The sequence below is a fragment of the Periplaneta americana genome, chromosome 4 (genome assembly GCF_040183065.1).
Source record: "Periplaneta americana isolate PAMFEO1 chromosome 4, P.americana_PAMFEO1_priV1, whole genome shotgun sequence".
Classification (NCBI taxonomy): domain Eukaryota; kingdom Metazoa; phylum Arthropoda; class Insecta; order Blattodea; family Blattidae; genus Periplaneta; species Periplaneta americana.
In genome coordinates, this window is record NC_091120.1 from 120304626 (window position 1) to 120329831 (window position 25206).

Here is a 25206-nt window from a genome sequence, read left to right on the forward strand (position 1 = left end):
ATGATTGCATAAAATATGCAATACGTAGTTTACTTATTCATACAATTTGTTGTTACATAAGTTGAATTTATTTGATTGTAAATATTAAAAATATATGTTCATTGCAGTGAATGAGAAAATGAGGACTTATAAAAAGTGACAGAGCAACTACTTCTCCTGATATGATGCTACGAGCTGTCAGTGCTGTAAAGTTCAAAAACAGAAGTGCGGGCAAGGATTTTAATATCCCATACCAGACTTTCACTCGATATTGTAAGTAAATTACGGTTCAGGACACAAGGGGAAAATTGTCTACTGCGATACTTACTGACTCTCCAAGTTAAAAAGGCATTAGATGAGAAAAAATCAAAACAGAATAATGAATTTTTTCATCAAAAACACAAGAGGAGACTGTAGTAGTGAGAAAAGGAATCTTAAGACCAGTCGAAAGATAAAGAATAATTCAAGAAAGGAAAATAACGAGAAGACATAGAGACGTATTGTCTGTATTGTGTTAAATCTTACTCAGAATGTGCGCCAGATGAAGGGCGGATACAGTGTCAGAAGCGTAAATTTATGGCACATAAAATTTTACAATGGAAACAGAAAATTTGTTTGCATAAACTTCTTAGATATTTTAAATAAGACAATATGATACAGTATATAGTCATTTACAAGTTTAAAATTAATTTTTCTACCTTGTTTTCCTAGAATATTGTTTTTCTTTTATCTGAGTGGTTATATTATATATATATATATATATATATATATATATATATATATATATATATATGTGTGTTCATCGTATTGAATCGTTTGCCAGCGTAAAGAAATAAATTCCAATTTATAACAAATATAATCATTATGCAATTTGCTTTTATTTAACATGTAGCCAATCTACCCTATACCATGTGTCAATGTGCCTCAAGGGCGAGGTAAGTTGACTTATTCTGCACGTTTCAATATAATACAAAATTTCAAATTTAAATCGTGGTGAAATTTAAATTCAAATATTTCTGCACATAACCAAAGAACCATGTAGAACGAACATCTTTCAGGTTTTCATAAAATTTTATCCAAATTACAGAATAAAATTAAATTTAAATTTTGAACCAACCAGCCTCCTCTCTCCCCTATAAGCGGAGTACGAAATGAACTACCTCAAAACTAGTATAGCCAAATAATTTGCCCACCATATTATAGACAGTAAAAAAGATCCATTTTAAAACATGAAATATAATCACATTACCTCTATTTTCCATAAAATTAAAAAATTATCAACTGATTCCATAACTATCCAGAAAAGCTACACCAATTAAAGGCATAGTGTTCTTTTCCTTCACTGGCTTTTGTGAGGTGTATATAGTGGTAAACACGTGGTCCTAGTTTGCAGCCACAAATATTTTCAACAAAAAGTCGTTTGGTATCTGTAATGCACCATTGTAGTCCTTCCCCACTTGTTACTTATTACAAACATGACATGAGAGAGATCAAGGACGAATTACTAGGGAAATGATCAGTTTCCCTGGTAGGGTAGAGTAGCATAAATCGCACCGCTTCCTAAATGGCACCTCTGCTAGTTTAAGACAAGTTACTGTAGTAGTGTGCCATCTAGTGGTATTGTTATAATATACCATATGAACTTCCACCATGCCACTTGTTTTCTGCCACTTCTTTGTGTCAGCAGCGTGGTGATAGTGTATCTAATATAGGCCTAATCGCTCAGGTGGATGTATATTTAGCTAACAATTTGTAACTAAGTAACGCATTTGTATGCAAATAAATACATAATCTTAAGATGTTATTGGTTTAAAGAAATATTAAAGAACATGGATTTTTGAACATGTGGTGAGTATAGGCTAGAATGAAGGAAATAATAAGTTATGACGTAGTTTCTCAATTCGCACCACTTTGTGGGTGCCTAATTCGCAACGGTACGATATGAGCAACTGTAGCAATTCTAGCCGTACATAAGAAGTCCCCAAAAATTTTAACTGAACGAGGAATGCATCAGGTGGGTGCAATATCAAGTGGTGAAAAGGGCGTAAATACAACAAGTGTGTTGCCAAGCGGAACAGGTATTTTGTCCCACCTATGATAATTTTTAAACGTCAAACAGTGCATCCTACATTATCAGCTGGTGCTCCTCCAGGATCGTTATTTGTTTGCTCTGAGTCAGTTTACATCAACAGTGAACAATTTGTCGAATAGTCAAACATTTTATTTGTCACTCAAACCTGCCATAGAAAAGAGTGCTGCTTCTATATATCCATCTATATGACCCATTTAAAAAAATTAGAAGCTAGATTATCTCGGGAAAATGGCGTGCTCCTGTTTCAGCTTCCTCGTCATAATACTCAGAGGCCCAGCCTTTAGATATGTCTATCCTCAATTTCAGACAGGTATATCATGAAGCACTTCTTAGGCGGCTTCGAGATAATCGCGGAGAAAAGGTGACGCAGTTTGAACTGCCTGGTGAAGCACATGGCAAATGTATAACAAAAAACGCATTCAGGAAGTTTAAATGTTAGGTAATTTATGCTCTATTTTATCAATTTCATTTGAAGATGCGTTACTCTCTTTCATTAATTTCAATAAACTTATAATTTGCATTTATGACATTATTCATATTAAATACTGTTCAATATGTTCTTATTAAAAGCTTTCCTTCATTCTGTTCTCTGTAGATAAAGAGATGCGATTTAAGAAACTGCAAGTGCTATTTAGGAAACTAGTTGCCTAAATGATACCACTGACAAGTGTTTCGAAAATGTCATTCTAATTTAAAAAAATGTCAAATCAAATTCAAGGATTCGTTTTTAAATGAAAGGTAAATGTTCTGGGAATGTATCTTTGTAAAGGAACGCAGAAAATAAAAACTGTATTGTTCAATAAAAATTATAAATGCTACAGTTGTGCGATATAGGCAACCTTAGCCTATTGCTTTTGAATCTCTCGAGTGTTATATTTGTAACAAGTAGGGAAATGGGGGTTACAACAGTGCACTAGAATATACAGATACGTATAAAACCAATTTTATGTTGAAAGTAGGATTGTGATTGATGTAATAATGCAGTAGTGTCAGAGTTGTAAGCTCCAATACTGGTTGTGGAGCTTGATCGGATCTTGAACTTGCTTATGTCTGTGGAAACACCGGAGCACGCACCCAGTCTAGTGGAGCGCTCCGCTCCGTTTAGTCCCTGTCTGACATCGCTATAATAATGTGTATCCCATGTGTAAATTTACACATTCAGATAGGTTTATTTGTGTAGTCAATTAAAAATAAACGCATCTAATTAAATTTGTCCTGTTTAACCCAAATACAGTAATTAAGTAGGCTAGCCTAAGCCTTAAGAACTCTTTAGAATGTACAAAAACCCCACCTCTATTTTGAACAATATATGTCGAAGATTGTTTCGTTTCAGGAATGCCAAGTTTGTCTAGACAGAAATAGCCAGTTTTGTCTGGTTTGGTTTTAATACTGTAACTACTGTCGTCGGCTTTTGAGAAATGCTTAGAAAGTTCGAAAGGGCGTAATGTTCAGTGACAGAATGAATTAACAAGATTTAAGTTTGATATCCCTTATTTTCAAATGTATTTAATTATCCTGTTTATGCATAAGTGTAGGCCTATTTTAAAAATCTGCAAGGGCAATGAGAACGGTTTGATGGAGCAGTGTCTGAAAGACGTCAGATTTTTTTCGAATTTTTAAAATTGCCAATTTTTGCAAACTACTCCATATTATTATATTTAAAAGTTGAAAATTACTTGCAAGTTGATGATTTTAACAATATCTACACACATAACGCTAAATATCAAGTCCAGAACATTGATTAGGCCTATTAATTGGGGTGGAGTAACATCCCACACGAGTACTAATATTAGGAAGTACTGCGTGACTTCCTAAACATAATGAATTTATTATAAATAATTTTATTTTAAGTTTAATTGTTTTAATTAATACTACCATGCATTGGTATGTAGTTATACATTAAAACTGGATCATACACAAATGAGAGAAGTACAGGTAAAGTTACTATAAAAATAATGTTGTAGGCATCTTTAACTATTCAGTTTGTAATTAAAAATATAATTGAAAAATAATATTGTTACTGCGTAAAAATTAAGTGAAAAATACATATAAGTTAATATAAATGTATAGTTATATAAAAATGTAAAGATCTCGGGGAATACATAAAATATTTTTAAAACATATATAGGCATGTCCACACCTGTGGAGTAACGGTTAGCGCGTCTGGCCACGAAACCAGGTGGCATGGGTTCAATTCCCGGTCGGGGCAAGATACCTGGTTGAGGTTTTTCCCGCGGTTTTCCCTCAACCCAATATGAGCAATTGCTGGGTAAATTTCGGTGCTGCACCCCGGACTCATTTCACCGGCATTATCATTTTCATATCATTCAGACGCTATATAACCTAAGATGTTGATAAAGCTTCGTAAAATAACCTACTAAACTAAACAATATAGGCCTACAGAGTAACTATGAAAACAAAATATCTGACTCATGATCATATTATTATAATGCTGTTAATAACTTTGCAGCAAATCATCACTTCGCAAACGATAATATTGAACAAAACTTCACGAAAAGTAATCAAATATCACAGCCTGATTAGTGTTATTATATCATTGCGCATGCGCAAACCCACGACGTAGAGGAGGAAGTTGTGAGAATGTCACAGATTCACTGTTCTGAGAGATAAGAGTACTGAATAATACCTACTCTTCGATCACAAGTGATAGAAATATCAGTCATAGAGCAAGGCTGGTATCACAGAGTACTGAATACGGAGCAGATTTCGATAGCGATATTTAGTCACAGATATTTCGCGTCGTCAGTCACAGGTTTATAAATTACAACCAAATACCTGTGACAAAATATCCGTTTGTCAAATATCAGCCATCTCTAGTGTGAACCATCTTTTGAAGACAGTGGCTGGTTGTAACTCCATATAGTTCTTGTTCAAGTCCAATCTAATTATTTATATCCTGTTATTTTTCTATGTTTGTGTGTTCTGTGATTTGCGATGTCAGAACTCAAGTTGAATGCGAATCAGTTCGCTTAACTTTTTAACCCATATATGCAGGAATATTGCACTGAATACCAATTTTTATGTGCAGAGGGAAGAAAAATATGACACAACTGCGCAATGAACTGACTGATTATCATGGAACAAGTTCTGAGTATATTGTCTTGGTGTATATTATGATAATAAATGTGCAAAATTCAAAATAAAATGAGTAGGCCCTATTCTAATCTTATATATAAAAGTCAATGTGGCTATGTATGTATGTATGTATGTATGTATGTATGTATGTATGTATGTATGTATGTATGTATGTATGTATGTATGTATGTATGTATGTATGTATGTATGTATGTATGTATGTATGTATGTATGTATGTATGTATGTATGTATGTATGTATGTACAGTATGTATGTATGTATGTACTCTATACAAATCTACAGGCTTTGACCGATATTTGCCAAAGTTTGCACATTTAACCTTCATAACCAGGAGAAGAACATAGGCTACATTAAAATCGGACAAATTGACGTAAAATAAATTAAAAAAAATAAAATATAAAATTATATACGAACAAGCATTCATGTATAATATTAAATGCAATCTTCTACAGTCAATATTCTTTATTATTATCTGTTGTATTCAACATTGTCTTTCAAGAGGCCGTGGAAGAAAGAGCACGAAAGTATTGTTGATACATCATGAAGGCCAAAATTTAGACAATTCATGCAATAAGTATCTTTCCGCAGTCCAGGACCGTAGTCTGAGTTTCTAGATACAGTTGTAGATAGTGAGCAGGCTGTATTTTATCCAACTGAATTCTTTGAAACCACATAATGTAATCTTAATTTTGAATCACCAATAGTACCGGAACTATTGCGAAATATTAACACACCAAAATTATGCAATGGAACAAGAATTGGTGTGAGAAAAAAAGGTAATATAAGTGACAATATTAACTGGTAAAAGAAAAGGAGAAGATGCTTTATCCCACGTATTCCTATGATACCTACTATCTTGCCTTTCGATTTCAAAAAACTGCAATTTTATTTCTGTGGGACTAGTATTTGTAATGACCATATTAAAATAAAGCTTATGGATAGTCGCTCAAAGTTGCATTATTAACTTAGAAACTCAATGTTTTTCACATTCCCAACTATGCAGCTTGCTCTCGAGTGGACACACGTAAACATATTTGATATAAGTTACATTATATTTATGCAAAGGAGGGGGGAAACAAAGCATTTTACACATATCAAAAAGCAGTTCAATGATATTTTTGTTATGTTGCTAATGTTAGTATGTGAATGTACGCAATCTTAGTGAAAATAAAATTCTATTAATTCTAAATTATACGTCTCTCAAAATATTGTTGTTCGTGTCCGAAAATGTGTTACTGCGAGATTCTATCTGTATAATCACGTTGTCAGTCAGTTAAACATTAAGGGAAGAACAATGTCTTAATTTATAAAATATACGTATCCCACAATATTACGAAACACGAAATACGAAAAGCCTGAAATCCCATATGGGCAACGGCCTCCTACAGGAGAGTGTAGGGTGAGCTGAAGGTCTACTACACTTGGGTAGCCAGTCCAAGAAAGCTTACACTATACACTTACAAACTAAACACATAAACAAATTATACCAACTAAACACAATACAGACTAAACACATAAATTATGCAAACTAAACATCCACAAAAAATATATGCAAACTAAACACATAAATTATAATCTCAACACAACTGTCCACACTAAACACACGATAAAAAAAAAGAAAAAATACACAAACTGAACACATACATAGTCTTGACTCACACACAAACTAAATACACAAAAACCTATACCAATTGCACACATAAATTGTACAGCCTAAACACACAAACTATCTAAACTAAACGCACAAAAACGATGTCAATATTATTATTTATGTTAAAAAGCGACTTATTGCGAATTTATATATTGTATCTTTATTTTGTATACAAAATAAGATATAATTATAATGTTCTTAATTTTTGAGATACAATTTCTCAAGTCATATTTAAAAGACTGGGTATGATATAAACTAGCGTACAGTAGTCAAAGGGTAAAAAATATTCGAATATATATTAAATTACGTGACGTACTAATTGATTCTTTGGTATGACCGATAGAGAGATACATTTTTGCTGACGATGACACTCCAACGGGTTAAGACTGTGTCAGCTCTGTCTGAAATCAAATGAAAGTACACATAGTCATGAAATTACATAAAATATGTGTCAGCACAGCTTCACATCAAAGTACACATCTTATATCTGTGTAACGTCACATTTGCGGTGGGGAGGAAAAGAGATAGCAGAAAGGTTGTAATGCTTTTTAATACTCTAACGCTCACGAATAATATAAGGCACATGAAATTTAACAGTCATTGACCTTCAGAGATAAAATGTAAGATCTGTAGAATATTGGGTCAACGCTATGTGGGTGTATAGGGACCAAGGGATGTGTTTTTGTTTTGCTGAACTTCAAGACAATGCTAACTCATTTAAAAGTTCGTGTGACTGTAGCCTGTATATATTTTCGTTCGTTTTACTTTGTTTATAGTTTGATTTTTTCTATTTTATTTTATTTCCGGTGATGTAGAAGAGATGGTCTAGTGGCCACCAGATTAAATAAATAAACAAAAATAAAATAATATAATTAAATTAAAAAAAAGCAGTTAAACGCAAGGCTCATAATGCAATGTTTTGTTCTCGGTGCCTGATCTACAGCTGTTTTAAATTGAGTTAACCCTGGTAGGCATTAATTATTTCATGTAAATGACGCTATGTAAAGATTCATCTTCATGAACGAGGTTGTCTATAGTTCAGTTCCGAGATTTGCGAAAAGTTTAACAATCAGTTTAATTAAAAATAGAAGTAAAAATGAAAACCCGGGCAATGCCGGGTGTTCCCAGCTAGTGCATTTATAAAATTACCGAAACAGGTCCCATACTGCGTTTCATCTATCTTCCCCATCAACATCCAGACATACCGCACCACCGGTTATTTTAGACGAGTTTAGCTCGGACCAATTTTCAATTGGGTTATTAGTATGTATGTATGTATATATATATATATATATATATATATATATATATATATATATATATATATATTAAATGCCGTATGCTGAAAGACCTTTGCATAGTAAATATGGGGAACTTCGTTTTATTTCCGCAAAACTTGAAAACAAAATTTGCGGAAAATGTACATTTTGTGGCTCGATAATTTCAAACACAGCGTCTTCAAGCACATAAGAGTCCCGGTATGTAATTTATTAATTTACTCCCAGGAAATTATTGTATTACGTAGAAAATTGTGTAAAATATTAGTTTGTATAAAACATGACTGTGTCATGTAATTTATGCAGTCATGTAGACTTAACAAGACCACTGGTTCCAGCATTGACTAGATTTTAGTGTAAATCGATAGTAGCCGTTGCTTGCTGTTGCTATTACCGGCCAACTACTAGCAGCAGCTGGGACCCAGACTTTAAGTAAGGGATTCTCCTCTAAAAGTGATTTCAACTGTAGAGTTAGTCCCTATTAGGCAAAATTTCCGAATGCTTGTAGACTAAAGAGTTTGGAGAGGATTATCTTTTTATAACTAAAGGAAGTAATGACCTGTCTCGTACAATATCTTCCGACGCATAGAGTTCTATTTGCTTTCACTGAAATTTATTAGCTTTACTGAAACAGTTGCCAAACTGTTTGTCAAACCTAATGTTAGGAAACACTATTAGTGTCAAAGATATCGAACACTTAGACCACTTCTTCCTACATTTTTAGTTAGTTTCTTTAAAGTGGAACATTCCATAAGAGTTTATCATTCATATGTTACTATACTCTGTACATTCTCTCTTCCTCGTAATCTGTATTAATCACAAGTAGTATACTATACGGTATATCAAATCACATTCAGATGATATAAATGTTCCTATTCTAACTAGCTAACAATGACGAGCATTTCATCTTAGCAAACATACTTGGTTCAAAAAGTTTCCGGAATATATTTTATATAATGTTAAGTGGTATATTTCTTTTTTCTGCTGTTGACATCATTCATGACGTCGTTTCCGTAAAAGTTTCATGATTATAATCGTTGTTGTTATTGTTGTTGCTGTGTGGCTGTGGCTATTGTTGTTTGTGTAGTATTCGTTCGTCACATTTCAGAATGTGGGATACAGAGCAATGAGCAAATATCAAATTTTGTGTGTTTTGCACAAATCTCCTTCAGAGAATGCTTGAAAAAGTTTATGGCGAAGCAGCAATGAAAAACGCAGATCTATACCTGACATGAACGCTTTTATGAGCGCTGGTCGTCTTTGATACTCATACGGCCTTCATTCAGAAATGCGACGAACGAATATCACACAAACAACAGCCAGTTGCCACACAACAACAACAATGACTATGATCCCAGATCACATCTCTGTGTTAAAATCGGTAGCACTTTGAAGAGAACAACCGTCAGGATCGTCACCCGTCCGCCGTAAACGAATACGAAATAGCAGTACAGTCGCTAATGCAGTTCAAATGGGAGTTATGACGTGACTCCTTATGTAATAACTAGATGGCAGCATAGTAAACCTGACAAAAGTTGTTACCGTCAAAGCCTATAAGTCCGAGCAATTTGGATACCATATGATCTAGGTTATGATCATGAAACTTCTACGGAAGTGGCGTCATGAATGATGCCAACACCAGAAACAGAAATATACCACATAACATGATTCATTTCTACGAAACAAATATATTCCCCAAACATTTTGAACCGAGTAATAGTACCTACTAATTAGATGACATTAAATTGGTGCAATTCTATCGTTATATCTTTATTTTTAAACACAAAATTTCCTTTCGTATTAAGTTTAGTAAGTTATACTACATTGTATTACTTGCTTTGTATGCACCAGAAACAATGATTTCTTTAGATAAAATGTACGTGGAAAGAAAATGTATTAGCGTAACAATCACTTTACAACTTGAACTGCCAACCAAAGTAATGTAAGTTTCAGATATGTAAAGGGATTTAAATAAGACTTGATATCTTCTTTATTCTCTGGAATTTTATTTGTAATTTTATTTCTTCAGAATAGTTTATCATAACATTCTTCTGTGAAGTAAAATAATTATTTCTATTTTCTTGTTTTTAGTTACTTTTCTTTTCAATTTCCGCTCGTATTTACGTAATCATTTTATTCCTCTTTATAATAAAGGAAGCAATGCCAGTGAGAATGAAAGCGATCCACGTCTTGAATGTGAATCCAGTTGCGAGCCAAGCCATGAATATCATCAAACCATTTATAAGTGCGGAGTGACTCAAGAAGGTGAGTTGTTATGAGACATAAGGTGTGTGTGTGTACATACATATATATGTAACCTTCATATTTTAAATTATATAGACATAATAGTTATTCGAAACCATTATTATATAGCCACATATTTTATAGGCAGCAATTGGTTGTTCGGATTCAACCTTAGGTGTACAGTTAAGACAACAAGATATAGGAGCAAAACATTTTATTAGAGACCTAAGTTTCTTCTTCAACATAATCACACCCTGAATTAAAAAACTTACCGTATCTTGATTTTTGTATTCTGTGTCAAATAAGATTGCCGCTTAGGAATAATTTGGCACGAGAGACTTCATCAACTCCTAAGTGGGAGTGACTTTCTTGACCTTAATCTTACGGATCATTTAATGTGGGTTCTATTTGCGAACGTCAAAACCACATTCAAAGCATTAGCTAAACAAGCGCAAAACTTTCAAACAAATGTTACCTTTTGGAAAGTGCTGGTGATTGAACTAATTGAACCATGAACCAAAATAACGGCAGGAAACTACTGTTAAACACTAATGAAATTGCGCAGGTCCTTACAGAACAAAAAGTGAGGAGTTGATAAATGATGTCAAATCATGACTGAACTCCCAGGCGGTAACCTTCTTTCACCAAGTCATATAAAATCTAGTAGGTACTCCGATATGATAAAGGGAAGAATAGAAGAATGAGACATTTGCACAACTGAATTTTTATTTGAAGTTTCAGAACCGGAGAGGAAAGCAGGGGACACAATTGATGATATATTCTTTGTAATGTTCTTTGCCTTATGTAACTGATATGGCACTGCCATGTTAATTTTCTATCAAGTTTTATGCCGAGATGTTTTGTGTTTGTTGCATATGGTATATTTTTGACTGTCCTTCAAATAGTTACTTAGTTCAATTACCGTACGTCTTCATCGATTCATTATACAGAATGATTCGCGAGGATTTACCATCACTTACGGACCTTATTTCCGAAGAAATTCTGAGCAACAAATGCCATACAAACATTTGTCCTAATTTCACTGCTGTAAAGACCAGTAATTCAAGAAAAATTCAAATAATTCAGGTAATTAAATTCATTAGCACTTTAAGAGTACACGGGAATAGGAAAATTATCACTTGAAAGAGCAGGGATTTGTTGAAAATATATTAAACCACTACAAATGAACATCGGAGAGGCTTCAAGCTTTATGTTTCAGAAGTATACACAGGATGTAACCTAACCCATGAAAGAAATAGGAATAGTAGAATGGAAAAAAATGGAAGGAGTTTGAATTTAAATCTTTGAATTATCTTTCATTTCCTCAATTTGAACAAAAAAATTTCAATTAAATTAGGCTTACTTACTTATTTACAAATGGCTTTAAAGAACCCGGAGGTTCATTGCCGCCCTCACATAAGCCCGTCACCGGTCCCTATCCTGAGAAAGATTAATCCAGTCTCTATCATCATATCCCACATCCCTCAAATCCATTTTAATATTATCCTCCCATCTGCGTCTCGGCCTCCCCAAAGGTCTTTTTCCCTCCGGCTTCCCAACTAACACTCTATATACATTTCTGGATTCGCCCATACATGCTACATGCTCTATTCATCTCAAACGTTTGGATTTAATGTTCCTCACTATGTTAGGTGAAGAATACAAAGCGTGCAGTTATGCATTGTGTAACTTTCTTCTTTCTGCTGTAACTTCCTCCCTCTTAGTCACAAATATATTCCTACGCACCTTATTCTCAAATACATTTAACCTCTGTTCCTCTCTCAAAGTGAGAGTCCATGTTTCATAACCATACAGAGCAACCGGTTATAAAACTGTTTTATAAATTTCCACTTTCAGCTTTCTGGAGAGAAGACTGGATGACAAAAGCGTCTGATCCGAATAATAGGAGGCATTTCCCATATTTATTCTGTGTATAATTTCCACCCGAGTGTCTTTTATATTTGTTGATGTTGCTCCAAGGAATTTGAATTTTTCCACCTCTTGAAATTGTAAATTTGCAATTTTTTTCATTTTCATTTAATGTAATATTCTAGTCACGAGATATAATCATATACTTCATCCTTTTGTTATTTACTTCCTAATCTATATCTTTACTTGCTTCAAATAAAACTTCCGTGTTTTCCCTAATCGTTTGTGGACTCTCTCCTAACATATTCACGTCATCCGCATAGACAAGCAGCTGATGTAACCCGCTCAATTCCAAACTCTCTCTGTTATCCTGGACTAATGGCATATTCTAGAGCAAAGTTGAAAAATAAAGGTGATAGTGCATCTTCTTGCTTTAGCCCACAGTGAATTGGAAAAGCATGCGACAGCAACTGACTTATGCGGACTCTGCTGTACGTTTCACTGAGACATATTTTAATTAATCGAACTAATTTCTTGGGAATACCAAATTCAATTAGAATATCATATATAACTTCTCTCTTAACTGAGTCATATGACTTTTCGAAATCTATGAATAACTGATGCACTGTACCCTTATACTCCCATTTTTCTCCGATATCTGTCGAATTCAAAATATCTGGTCAATAGTCGATCTATTACGCCTAAAACCACACTGATGATCCCCAATAATTTCATCTACATATGGAGTTATCTTCTCAAAAGGATATTGGACACAATTTTGTACGACGTCAACAAAAGTGATATTCCTCGAAAGAACTGCAGTTAGTCTTGTCCCGTTCTTAAAGATAGGTACAATTACGGACTCCTCCCAGTGTTCTGGTATAATTTGCTTTTCCAAAATAGCAAATACAAGTTTATAAATTTCGCTAGATAATGCGCTTCCACCCTCTTGTATTAATTCTGCTGGAATTAGACCGGTACCTGGAGACTTGTATTTTTCCAGATATTCTATCACTATTTCGACTTCAGAAAGTGTGAGTTCGGGTATAAATGGCTCAGCTATATGAAATAATGTTATATTGGATGATAAATTAATATGTTAAGTCCAATTTATAGGCTACTAATTTGAAATTTATTGTGGGCTACATAGGCTCTTAAACAATTTCTTTAAAGATATTTCAGTTAAACGAATGTTGTGAATTTTTATGAAATTAAAGCTAAGTGATACGTGAAAATTTACAATCACAACATGCGGCAATTTATTTGTGCAGCAGCTATGATCATTATGATGACCGTGATGATGATGCTTATGATGATGATGGTGATGAGGACGACAACAGTCATCAATACACCACTTAGTATATGCTGAACAAGATATAACCTGAAACTATTATTAGCTAGTTGATCTTGTAAACTTTAACTTACTTCAATTTATATAATCATTTTACTTGATACATCATACTCTTTCATTCTCGCTTAACGTGAATCGTTGTTTTTAAACACAGGTTCATCTGCATTCTGGTATGCCTGCTGAATTCTTCCAATATATTCCTCAGAGTTTGCTGCCAAGTGATTATAATGGAGACCAACCCCCTTTCCTTTCATTGCAAAGTAAGTTAGTTTTACTGTCTGAATTTAAACAAACATTCCTTTCACAATTGAGGCGTTCCCTGGAAAAGCAATTTAACGTAAATTATGTTTTTTTTTCGTTTTCTGCATATATTTAATCCTTAATAACTATGTTCCTCCAGGCAAAATCATACATGACGATAAATGAATTTATAAATTTACATTTCATAAAATATTACGGTACAGTGGTACAGTACATTGAAATATTTTTAAAAATTAAATAATTACATCAACTGCCAGAAATAAGCGATTCGTATTCTTTGTCACCTAGTTTTAATTGTTTATCTCTCAGATATGATCAACTACAGGTTCTTCCTAGGGCCCTGCTGGTCTGTTGAATTCTATTCAAAGGAATGCGAAATTAATTGCCTTTAATAGCAATGTGACTGCACCTGAAAAGAGTAACTGTAGGTGAACGATAGGAAAGCAGTACCTAGAATTTTTCTTAAGGCATTAATTAAAAAAATGTTGTAGAATTATAAGCCACAAATTTTTGTGCTACTTTACTCTGCTTCAGAGGACCCAGCACTTTGGACTTTTCTTTGGAAATTTAATCGCCATAGGGTCATGAGACAAGTTTCCCTTGTTATATGATAAGATCACTTGTTCTGGATCTACCTAAGTATACAGGCTGTTTGCGGAGATGGGAATGACAGAGAGTAACGAGTTTTATCTACAATGTATTAATTGACCTCTGTACAATATATAAGGTCGTTTACATTTACAACAGTTCCAATTCAATACATATTTTCTTGTAAAAGTAAAAAGTAGCATTTGATCCATAACTAAATCCCGGGCACTAGTTAAGGATCAGTTAACGAAAAACATTTTCCTTTTATATTTTAATACAGAATAGCACAAGGATCTTATAAATGTAAGATGTATGGTATTATAACACTCCGCAGATGAGATAAGCAATGTGATCAGCAACTAGTGAGCGAGACTAATTGAGGATCAAAATTCTGGCTATTATTTTCATGATGATGTACCATTATTAATGCAAACTGAAGGAAAATACATTTAGCTTTGTAGAGAGCAAAATTACGCACATGAAACAATTTACATAAAAATTAGAGTGACGTAATTAAACTATGCAGTTCATTGTTCACTACTGTTTACATTTTGACATATAGGAACTTTGGTCAAGTTTTATTTGACAAATTTTGGCATGTTTGATGGTACCACAAATTGCACCTTTTACATTGCATCCAACTGCTTTTTTTCTGTTTTTTTCCTCTATTTCTCTTAAGAACTCAACTGAAGTTACACATCTTGTGATAGTGATTTTTCTTGAGTGTTTGAAATTGTCTTCTTCTGGTGCAAAAAGTTATTTTATCACCTGAACCACTGGCGAGACAGGAGAGTTTCCTCTTTCTCTTACATTAGATGAGCACCCGGGTTGTATCTCATAGTTTTGCCTAGTATCAACAAGAGTGGAGTCATTACTGCTTTTCGAACGATGAGCGTTGACTGCAGAAGGATCGAAAGACCAGACACCACTTCCTCGAAATACACTCAAAATATTGTCTGGAGTTGACTAATTGCTTTTTGCCACGCTTCAGTTACTACATTGCAGAAGTCGTATAGGCCTATATTAAGATATTTTCTTATTTTCACGCACCAGTTTGAACGACCCAAAAACACCAACATTCAAGTGCTGGAATATGTGCGTAGTGTCATGAAGAAACATTAGAAAATAGACATCAATATCTCTTGCTAAAACTAAAGTTTCTCCAGACAAATGAGATGCATGATATTCAAAACGTATTAAGACATTTATGTACAATTAAATCCCCAACATTTTACTTCGAAATGAATATAAACTAGAAGTGCAATTAAATTTGGCGTGCGCCCCAACCTGCTAATTATCTCGTTGCAAGAGCGTAAAAAACTTACCCGCAAAGTAAGACTGAAAGCTTCAAGTGAAGTCCTAATTTTTCTCTGCAAAATATATACCTATGACCATTTCTTGAGAAAATTTGGAGGCTCTGAATTATATACATAAGTAATTACAGATTTTCAAATCCATTTATCTTATTTTTCTCTCCAAATTTCTGCTAGTAATTGAAAAAAAAACACTACTGCGTCATAACTTATGACTTCTCTTATTGCAGACTTCCAAGAAACCGCGCTGCTATTGCTACCAAACGTACAACAAGAAAAACCTGCCGCTAACTTGTGAAACTGACAGTACAGGCATTTTTATCCTCAACTAGTGCCCGATCCAGAACTAGTGATCTTACCCTATATTTGTGGCACGTAAAAGAACCCTGTTTCTAATATAGAGCTTGGAGACTCGCCTAAATATAATTTTGACTCTGAATAACAACTTCAGTTGAAAACGACGTCACATTTAATACTATTAAAGTACTTATTATATGAAATTAGTGGTAGGCCTATCAGTGAAGATAACTGAATTGTTAAATGCAGCGTACCGATTTTCTGTTTCTTTTGTTGTATCCTTCTCTCTCTCTGTCTCTCTCTCTCTCTCTCTCTCTCCTCTCTCTGCAACGCAAGATACACATCCATAGTTGAGTGAGGCAGGCTTTCAGCTTCTGTCAGATTCTGCTATTAACTTATTAATTAATTCTATATAATTTTTTAACTTATTAATTAATTCTATAATATTTCTTCGGCTATTGTTGACTTTGCAAGTTCTCATTTTCTGAAATTTGAAATTTTGGCATAATATGCAAAGGCCAATGTTAGATAAAATTTGTCAGCACTTCTTATACTATTCTGTTTGATAAAGAAAAAAATGTGAAAAATTCTCTTCCCACAGTACAGGAATTGAAATGTTACTATATTTGAATCGTTACACTTTTTTAAATAGTTTGGTCATATCCCCCAACAGAACTTGTTTGCAATTTTAAATCAGTATCCCTTTTCGTTTCTAATCTTCTCAATGGTGGGTCGGGAGTGTAATTTTCAGGATCATCGAACCAGAGAATGGTCATAACAGTCGAAAGTTTTGTGTAATTTTATGTTGCTCTTGCAGCCTCCAGAAATCTTAGATCAGCATGTCGTACGCCGGCCTCCTGCTGACGTCCCTCTGCTGATGACTGTTGTCCCAAGTGTAGAGAGGGGAAACGGGAGTGACGTGACAAGGGGAACGGAAGTGTGTGGGGAAGGGTGATGTTACGATATAGGTGTTGTGCTTCGATCTGCTTTAATGTTCTCCTGCTGCCTGCGGTCCCAGGTGTTGAGAGGGAAAACGGGAGTGAAGAACAGGTGGTGACGAACTTCGTGGGGCCCCCCCGGTTTACGATGATGTGGGAAGAAAATACATTGATACAGATATAGTAGTTTATTTGAAATAAGCAGTGTCCTTCTCCTATTCGTGGGCAGGGGAAATCGGAGTGTCTTTGAGAAACTCTAGAATATTGCCTTTTTGTCCCTGTGACTCTGGCTGAAGCTAACTTGAAGGCGTGCTGTTGTCATGACTGCGAATATTGGAGAGGGGTAACGGGAGTGCCTGGGGAGAGACGAAGACAAGACGAGGGAGAGAGAGTAGCGAGTGGCTGGTATGAAGGGAACGGGCTAGCAACGTAGAAAGGAGTAGAGAGGAGAAACGGCAGTGCCTGGGGGAAAACTGAAGAGAGAGTGTGCTCGAAAAAGGGGTGCGAATACGGTGGGTAGGAGAACTGAGAGACGGGAAGCAGGGGTGGTGGAGATTCTCGCATATCGAAGCTCTGCCCCCAAAAGGTCCGCTATTCGACGACCGACGAGAGATGGAGGGGTTGCTCTGTGCTAACGAGCTCCGCTGACAAATGGCCGGCGATGGGCGTCCACAGAGAGGGAAGTCGAAGATAGAAAAGACAATGTTTTCTAAAAGGGTTAGAGCACGTGGAATCCAGACAAGGTGATAAAGGGGGGGGGAGGTAGTCGAGAAGAGAGATATTAGGATAACTGGGTTAGGGAGCTTGGAGCGGGGAGGCGGAGACAGAGCCGGCGATGCGTTTCTGTTCCGGGGGTAAGTGTCGGCAGTGAAAACCCGGTCCGACGAAGTACAGCAGGCTGGATCAGAGAAAGAAATGTTGTCGGTGGCAGAGGGAACATAGTGGCTGCCCCCCTAGCCGGCGACGAATGTCCCTATGCCATTTTGGGCTCGCCTTATATACACCTCGGACTTCGCGCCATTTCTCCCTCTCTTTGGCGTGGGTTTGAGCGTTATGACGCTACTGACGTCACAAATTCCCGCCACAACATTGTGTCCTTTAGTGGGACTCTTCTCTCTCTTGGCTTGGTCACGTGGTCGGGGGACCCCTCGGCGCCGTGAGCAAGTTGCTAGAGGCAGGGGTGTGAGTGGACATCTGGCTCCTAATACGAGGGGAGAAAAAAAATAGCGAGTCCTGTATTCTGAAGGAATGTGTCTTCCAGCGAGACCATCTCTCTCCGGGCCGGGCCATATGGTGAGGAGCCCTGTCGGCACCGGGAGGGAGTTACTAGGGGCGGGGTGTGAGTGGACATCCGGCCCGTAATACGAGGGGAGAATCGCAGCAGCTCTCGTCTTCTGAAGGAACACGCAGGTAGTTATGTGAACTTTACAACAAGCATGTTGGGTGCTATTTTCGCACGTACAAAGGTCTGCTTGTTAGAAGTCTGAGGAATCTTTTCTGGATGGTTTGGTTCCATTGATATGAGTGTAAAAATATTTCCGTATTCCTACAGCACCCATATTATTATATTGGCCTGATCAGAGAAAAGTATACAATTACAAGGCGTCTTCTTTACCAATACTGACTATAAGATGGCGACACACCATCCACAACTGACTCCCAATTTTAAATTTAATGCTTCCGTCTTCTCATATTGTACTCAACCCATTGTCCCCTAGTGATTGTAAAGTATGATTACAACCATGTAAATTGCAGTCGTAGTTCCTGATATTTCGGACTTGTACTGACTGAGGATTACTTCGAAGACCACGGGCTCCTACCCGAAAAAATATTAAATTTCGACCTTTCTTATAATCTTATTCAATTTGTGCACAACGCCCCATATAAGAAGAGTAGCAAGAAAAGTTACATTTTTTTAATAAGTAGGATTAGATTTTCTCTGAATTGAAAATAAATATTGCCATAGTGAATACCGTTATCAACACATGTGTACTTTTTATATTTATTCCATAACTATAATTTTCTTATTGCTAATAAAAGTTATTCCCTAGGAATTGGCGCAGAAGCTAAACCTTAAAACATTAGTTGACCTTTATGTTATACGTGCTTTATCCTTTACTATAATTTTAACGGGAAACATAGAATAGTTTAGATCTATTTTTGCAACAGTAAAGTTTATGTGACGTAACAGTACTGAAAAATAAATAGTTATATTATTTGAACGACATTTTAAATCTACAAAGATCATTAGTACGATTATAATATCCTCATCACGATTATTATTATTATTATTATTATTATTATTATTATTATTATTATTATTATTATTATTATTGTCCATCGCTGTTGGGTAACGGTTAGCATACCGTGAAACGATCGGGCCCGGATTCAAATCCTGGTTAAATTATAGTTGGGACAAGTTACCTGGTTGAGGATTTTTCTAGGTTTTTCCCTCAACCCAATAAGAGAAAATGCTGGGCAATTTTTGACGCTAGATCCTGGACTCATTTCGCTGGCATTATCATCTCAATCTCATCCAGACGCTATATAACTATAGTAGTTGATAAAGAGTTGTAAAATAATCAGTTAAAATTATTATTATTATTATTATTATTATTATTATTATTATTATTATTATTATTATTATTATTATTATTATTATCACAACACCATACTAGTTACCACCACTATTAACATCATTAATACCCTGGTCATCAGTACCAATACCACCATTATTATCAAAATCATAAACATGCCTCACAACGATCAATCATCATCATCATCTGGATCATTATCATCATACTAACGATCTTCGTAGTTTTAAAATACCCTTAAATACTAGAACTTACTCACTTACTTACAAATGGCATTTAAGAAACCCGGAAGTTCATTGCCGCCCTCACATAAGTCCGCTATCGGTCCCTACCCTGAGCAAGATTAATCCAGTCTCTACCATCACATCCCTCCTCCCTCAAATCCATTTTAATATTATCCTCCCAACCACGTCGCGGCCCAAAGGTCTTTTTTCCTCAGATCTTCCAAATAATACTATAATTATGCATTTCTGGATTCACCCATAAATGCTACATGCCCTGCCCTTCTCAAATGTCTGGATATAATGTTCCTAATTATGTCAGGTGAAACATACAATGAGTGCAGTTCTGCGTTGGGTAAATCTCTCCATTCACCTGTAACTTCATCTCTCTTAGTTCCAAATATTTTCCTAAACACCTTATTCTCGAACATCCTTAACCTCTGTTCCTCACTCAAAGTGAGAATCAACATTTCACAACCTGTTTATTTTTTTAACAAAGTAGATGACAAAGATTTCTCAACCGAATAATAGCAGGCATATCTCATTGGGTATTTATTCTGTGTTTATAAATATCATAACAGCTTATCTTTATACAACTTTAGGTCACATAAACTGTATTGTTATTCCAAAAGGAAGTTAAAACAATGCTACGGTTACCGTTAACTTAAAAATAAAGGCTAAAACGTGCATATCACAATGGTTAACAAAACAATATTGCGATCAAATTTTAAAGCACAACTTCTTCATTTCAGATGACACTTTGAGGATGCTGGAGGACTTTCAAGGATGGTTCAAAGAGGATGAAAAATTACGAGTTGATGAATCTAAACGTGACAGATCAAGAATTTCAAGAATTTCATTTGCAAATGAAGGATCGTTTAAAAAGTTAGAGATTGATTAGCAAGACAAATAATTTATCGGAAACAATGTAAGAAAATGGTACAAGGGATTAATAATGCATTTAAGTAGGCCTATTTCATTCTCTATGATTACATAATATATTTTCATACTTATGATTATGAAATATGTTTCCTATATGTGTATTCAAAGTATATAATAATTTCAAACTGTTGTATTTATTATTCCATTCCATGTATATTTCATTAGAGATATGTATTTTAATATCAGGGTATATATCACAAATTAATATTTGTAAAGTTCTTATTGAGAAATGTAATTTTTTGTTAAATTTATGTGTAATATATTTATTTCCATTTTTTATTTTTGCGTTTAAACAAGTAATACATTTTACAGCACTACTACGTTATTTATCTAATTTTTTTCTCCATAATTTTACTGAATATAAAAATTTATGTAGTACAAAATTTCTGGATCGAAGAAATTGATTGATTCTATAGCTGTCGGTTCAAAAACCATAAGGCAATTTAAATACAACATTAGAGCTTTCTTTGTCGACAACCTTACAGGACTTTTTCATATTTCTTTCGGCTCGCGTAGCGGATTATCATTTCAGTAATACATTATGGGCAATATTCATAGACATTCTTAGCGCTGGCTTCCGGTGGATGATCAGCGAACTAACGATTTTTTTGTTTTCATAAACCAGTGTTAGCGATATGATATGACATGACATGATATGAATCCTGTACGAGTAATCAGTCGATAGCCGGGACTAGTTTAACACGCTCGCAGCGCGAGCTAGCGAAATGTCTATGCATAGGACCCTTAATGGCCAAGTTCTAAATCCTGCGCGGAGGAATTATCTGTAATTACTGTGAATGTGAGAATCACGCTGATCCGCTCATACATTCTGGTTGGCTGTGTCCTCATTTTTGTTTCCTTTTCCTTCAAAATTATCTACTTTCTTTAGTTGGAACGCGATTCCTGAAAATGAAAAATGCATACAGACACTATTAAAAGCCACAAGAACTGAAGAAAGCACGTAGACCTACTGTTCGACACACAGAACATAATATGTATCATTACAGTGGCGCTAATATCGTTTAGAATAAATTCAAAACACTGTTGTTCGAAGATATTGGACCTACGATTTTATGATTGTGTAAGCGAACTTTCTAGCCACGGGATAATTCAGAACCAAAGATATAAAAAATTGACGAACTTTGAAATTGTTTCGCTAGTTCTCAATAGTAGGTGCCATTATTAAGGCAGTTAAGAATGTGTTGGAGAAAATGAACATGTAGATTAAGTATAAATTATTGTCATAATTGACAGTATCATCGGATTCCAGCTAAACCCAGTGTTGTTTTACAATCAGCAGAGGGGAATGAAAAATTGAATTCTATAATGCGGGTATATTTTTGTACGATTGTTAACACTGACTATTTCTTCGCCATCTATTCATAGAAGTAATAACTAAAGAACCCACATTTACACCAACAAATTATCACTCACTGTCGATTAGTAAGGGTCAGGTAGTACCTTTGAACACCAGTGTATAGTTCATTCGGTATCGTAAGCGACATAGTACCTCGCACAGACTGGAGCAGCAGTAGAACAAACTCCCGACCTTCACTCATATCCTAGCTACCGTTTAGAATAAGGATTGTACACTGACGTATAAAAAATATCTGATTTAAGATATTTTGATCGTGTAAGCGAACATTCCAACAACGGGATAAGTCAGAACCAAAGATATTACAAATTGACACACTGTGGAGAGGTTTTTCTACTTCTCAATAGTTGTCACCATTATTGGAACTATTTTACAATTCATTTTGTTTTCAGATAAATCTAATATAATATAACGAAAAATTTTAAGTTCAATCTGTAAGATTTATCTATTTTGAAAATGTTTATTTGCTACAACATATAGAAAATATTAACGTTTTCGCCTTTTCGGCATCATCAGATATGTTAAAAAATAAGTAATCTAAACCTTGAACAAATTAACATATGTACATTGTAATATGCATGACAGATAGATTTTCATGAGTTTTATGTAGTATGTCTTATGAATAAAAAGGTTTATGTAGAAAGATTTCAGGAAATATAAAATTGGAAGGTCGATATGATTGCAAATACATATAACTCATGTTACAAAACGCATATGAAATGATTAACAGTCGCATACCAATGCCCATTATTACACCAACTAATACCAATGGTGGGGTCAGTGACTGACCCCACATATTTTATATTGTTTCTCCAATTAAACTATATAAACTATATATTTTTGTAATCTTTATGGTTTAAGGAACTTTATATCAACTTTATTGAATGTATTTTACTTTACAAAAAAAATTTTTTTTTGAACAGATACAAAAAAAATAAACATTCTGAGAGAAACAGGTATTCGGATACAATATTACTTGGTGTATTCAAGATTTATGCAAACAAAAACAATCATTGAGAATCACACTGCGAACAGGTTCTAAAAATTTTTATTTTATTGTAATAGGTTATTTTACGACGCTTTATCAACATGTTCGGTTATTTAGCGTCTGGATGAAATGAAGGTGATAATACCGGTGAAATTTGTCCGGGGCCCATCACCGAAAGTTATCCAGCATTTCCTCATTTTGGGTTGAGGGAAAACGCCCGAGCAAACCTCAACCCGGTAACTTGCTCCGACCGGGAATCGAACCCGGGCCACCTGATTTCGCGGCCAGACGTGCTAACCGTTACTCCACTGGTGTGGATAGGTTCTAATAGGAATGGACTCTTCTTTCGTCATATGAGCAGAACATATGTACTTATTACATGAAGTACAGGTCTTCATGTATTTGCGGTCCTTACGTCTTCTTCAGGCGGTCAGTCTTCTTCAGGCCTGTGGAGAGGAAGGACGTATTTTTCGCAGCGGAGAAAAGGTTTGAGCAATGGGCTGTGAGTTGGAGCTGTACCGGGCAAGGACAGGCGGCTGGGAGGCCAGGTCAAGGATGCAGCGGAGCGTGAAAGGGACAGCTTTGGCAGGTCTGGCTGAGTGTCTCTTCTTTCACATAGTGATCGCGATACTACTAATTATTGGTGGTATCGAACTGAATCCAGGACCTGCAAGCGACAACGGAGTGATCAGTGTCAAGTGTGGCAGCTGTAGAAAGAACCTACGAGTAGGCGTGCTGTGCAACCAGTGCGAGAAGTGGTTCCATCTGACTTGTCAGAAGATCAAGAGGGAACAGATAGTAGAAGAAACGTGGCTGTGCAAGGACTGCGGGAACGAGGCAGGCAACAGGGAGCTCATCGGTCTTCGGAACGAGGTGAAGAAGCTACGGGAGAATCTAGACACGGCGGAGCAACGGATCAAGTTTCTGGAGGACGAAAATAAGTTGTTGCGACGGGAAAAGGAAAATGGCGAAGAGAGGGAGGAGAAGAAGAAGAATGGTGCGGCAAGTGTTATCATCGGAGACTCCATCATTCGACACGTAGGGAATCTACAATCGGAGCTGGCGACAGAGTGTTACCCTGGGATTAGAGTGAAAGAAATGAAAAGCGTGATCGAAAATCAGGAACGAGGAGACCCGAAAAACATCGTCCTTCACGTAGGAACAAACGATTTGCGAAGAGGTGTTGATTATATCATGGCAGATGTATATGACTTGGTGATGGAAACGAAGAAGAAATATCCGGCAGCTGGGATTGTCATCAGTGGAATCGTCAGACGGAGGGATGTGAACTGGAGAAAAGTGGGTCGTGTGAATAAAGCTTTCGAGTGGGTAGCGGAGTGTCTTGGTGCGCGTTTCGTCGATCCAAATTCCTGGATAGACGACAGATGCTTCGGAAGAGACGGAATCCACCTAAATCGGAGGGGGGCTGCAGACATGGGATCCCTCTTCGCGCAGGTAGTTACTACAACATGGCGCGGCGGGATCGAGGATCCATCAGCTGGCAGCGGCACCGAAGGACCATCAGCCGACGGCGGGGGCGTGGGACTACCGGCGTTCAGCGGGGGTGTGAGTCTACCAGCGGGTGGAGGGGTCGAGGGACTACCAGCGGGCGGTTCGGTCGAAGACCTATCCGCGGGCACCGTAGACCTGCAGTGACGGCGAGGTGCCACGGGGATTCAGAATGTTCAAGTAAGGACAGGCCTACTAAGACTACTGCAGGTTAATTGCCGAAGTATTAGAAATAAACTTATTCCGTTTTGGAACTTGGTCGATGTTTATAATCCAGATGTAATAATTGGGACGGAATCATGGCTTAGGGAAGACATAAATGACTCGGAAATTTTTAGGTCGGATTATAGAGTCTTCAGAAAGGATAGAAGTGAAAAGGGAGGAGGAGTTTTCGTTTGTACTAAGATAGAAATAAGTAGCAATCTTCTGTGGATACATGAGGAAGTTGAAATATTGAATGTTCAGATAAGAAATGGGCGGGAAACCTTAGATGTAATAGCATGTTACAGACCACCCAGTGAATTAAACAATTTAACTTTGCACAAACTAAATGAATATCTTAATACAGTATCAGAAGACCGAAACGTAGTAATTGCTGGG

General features: G+C 35.9%; 1 protein-coding gene and 2 long non-coding RNA genes across 3 annotated transcripts in view; 2 read left to right on the forward strand and 1 right to left on the reverse strand.

The window, feature by feature from the left end:
- LOC138698758 (alpha-tocopherol transfer protein-like) overlaps positions 1-20758 on the forward strand; it is a 72407-nt gene extending 51649 nt beyond the window's left edge. Inside the window, exons 2-3 of the mRNA XM_069824985.1 lie at positions 10271-10361; positions 20545-20758. Of these exons, the coding sequence (XP_069681086.1) occupies positions 10271-10361; positions 20545-20693 (240 nt within the window). The 3' untranslated portion in view covers positions 20694-20758. The remainder of the gene's footprint in view (positions 1-10270; positions 10362-20544) is intronic.
- The window catches only part of LOC138698157 (uncharacterized), a 257059-nt gene that overhangs the window by 92125 nt on the left and 139728 nt on the right, over positions 1-25206 (forward strand). The gene's annotated exons all lie outside the window — the stretch shown is intronic.
- The window catches only part of LOC138698158 (uncharacterized), a 210765-nt gene continuing 206485 nt past the window's right edge, over positions 20927-25206 (reverse strand). The window contains exon 4 of the long non-coding RNA XR_011331734.1: positions 20927-21637. This is a non-coding gene — a long non-coding RNA (uncharacterized lncRNA). The remainder of the gene's footprint in view (positions 21638-25206) is intronic.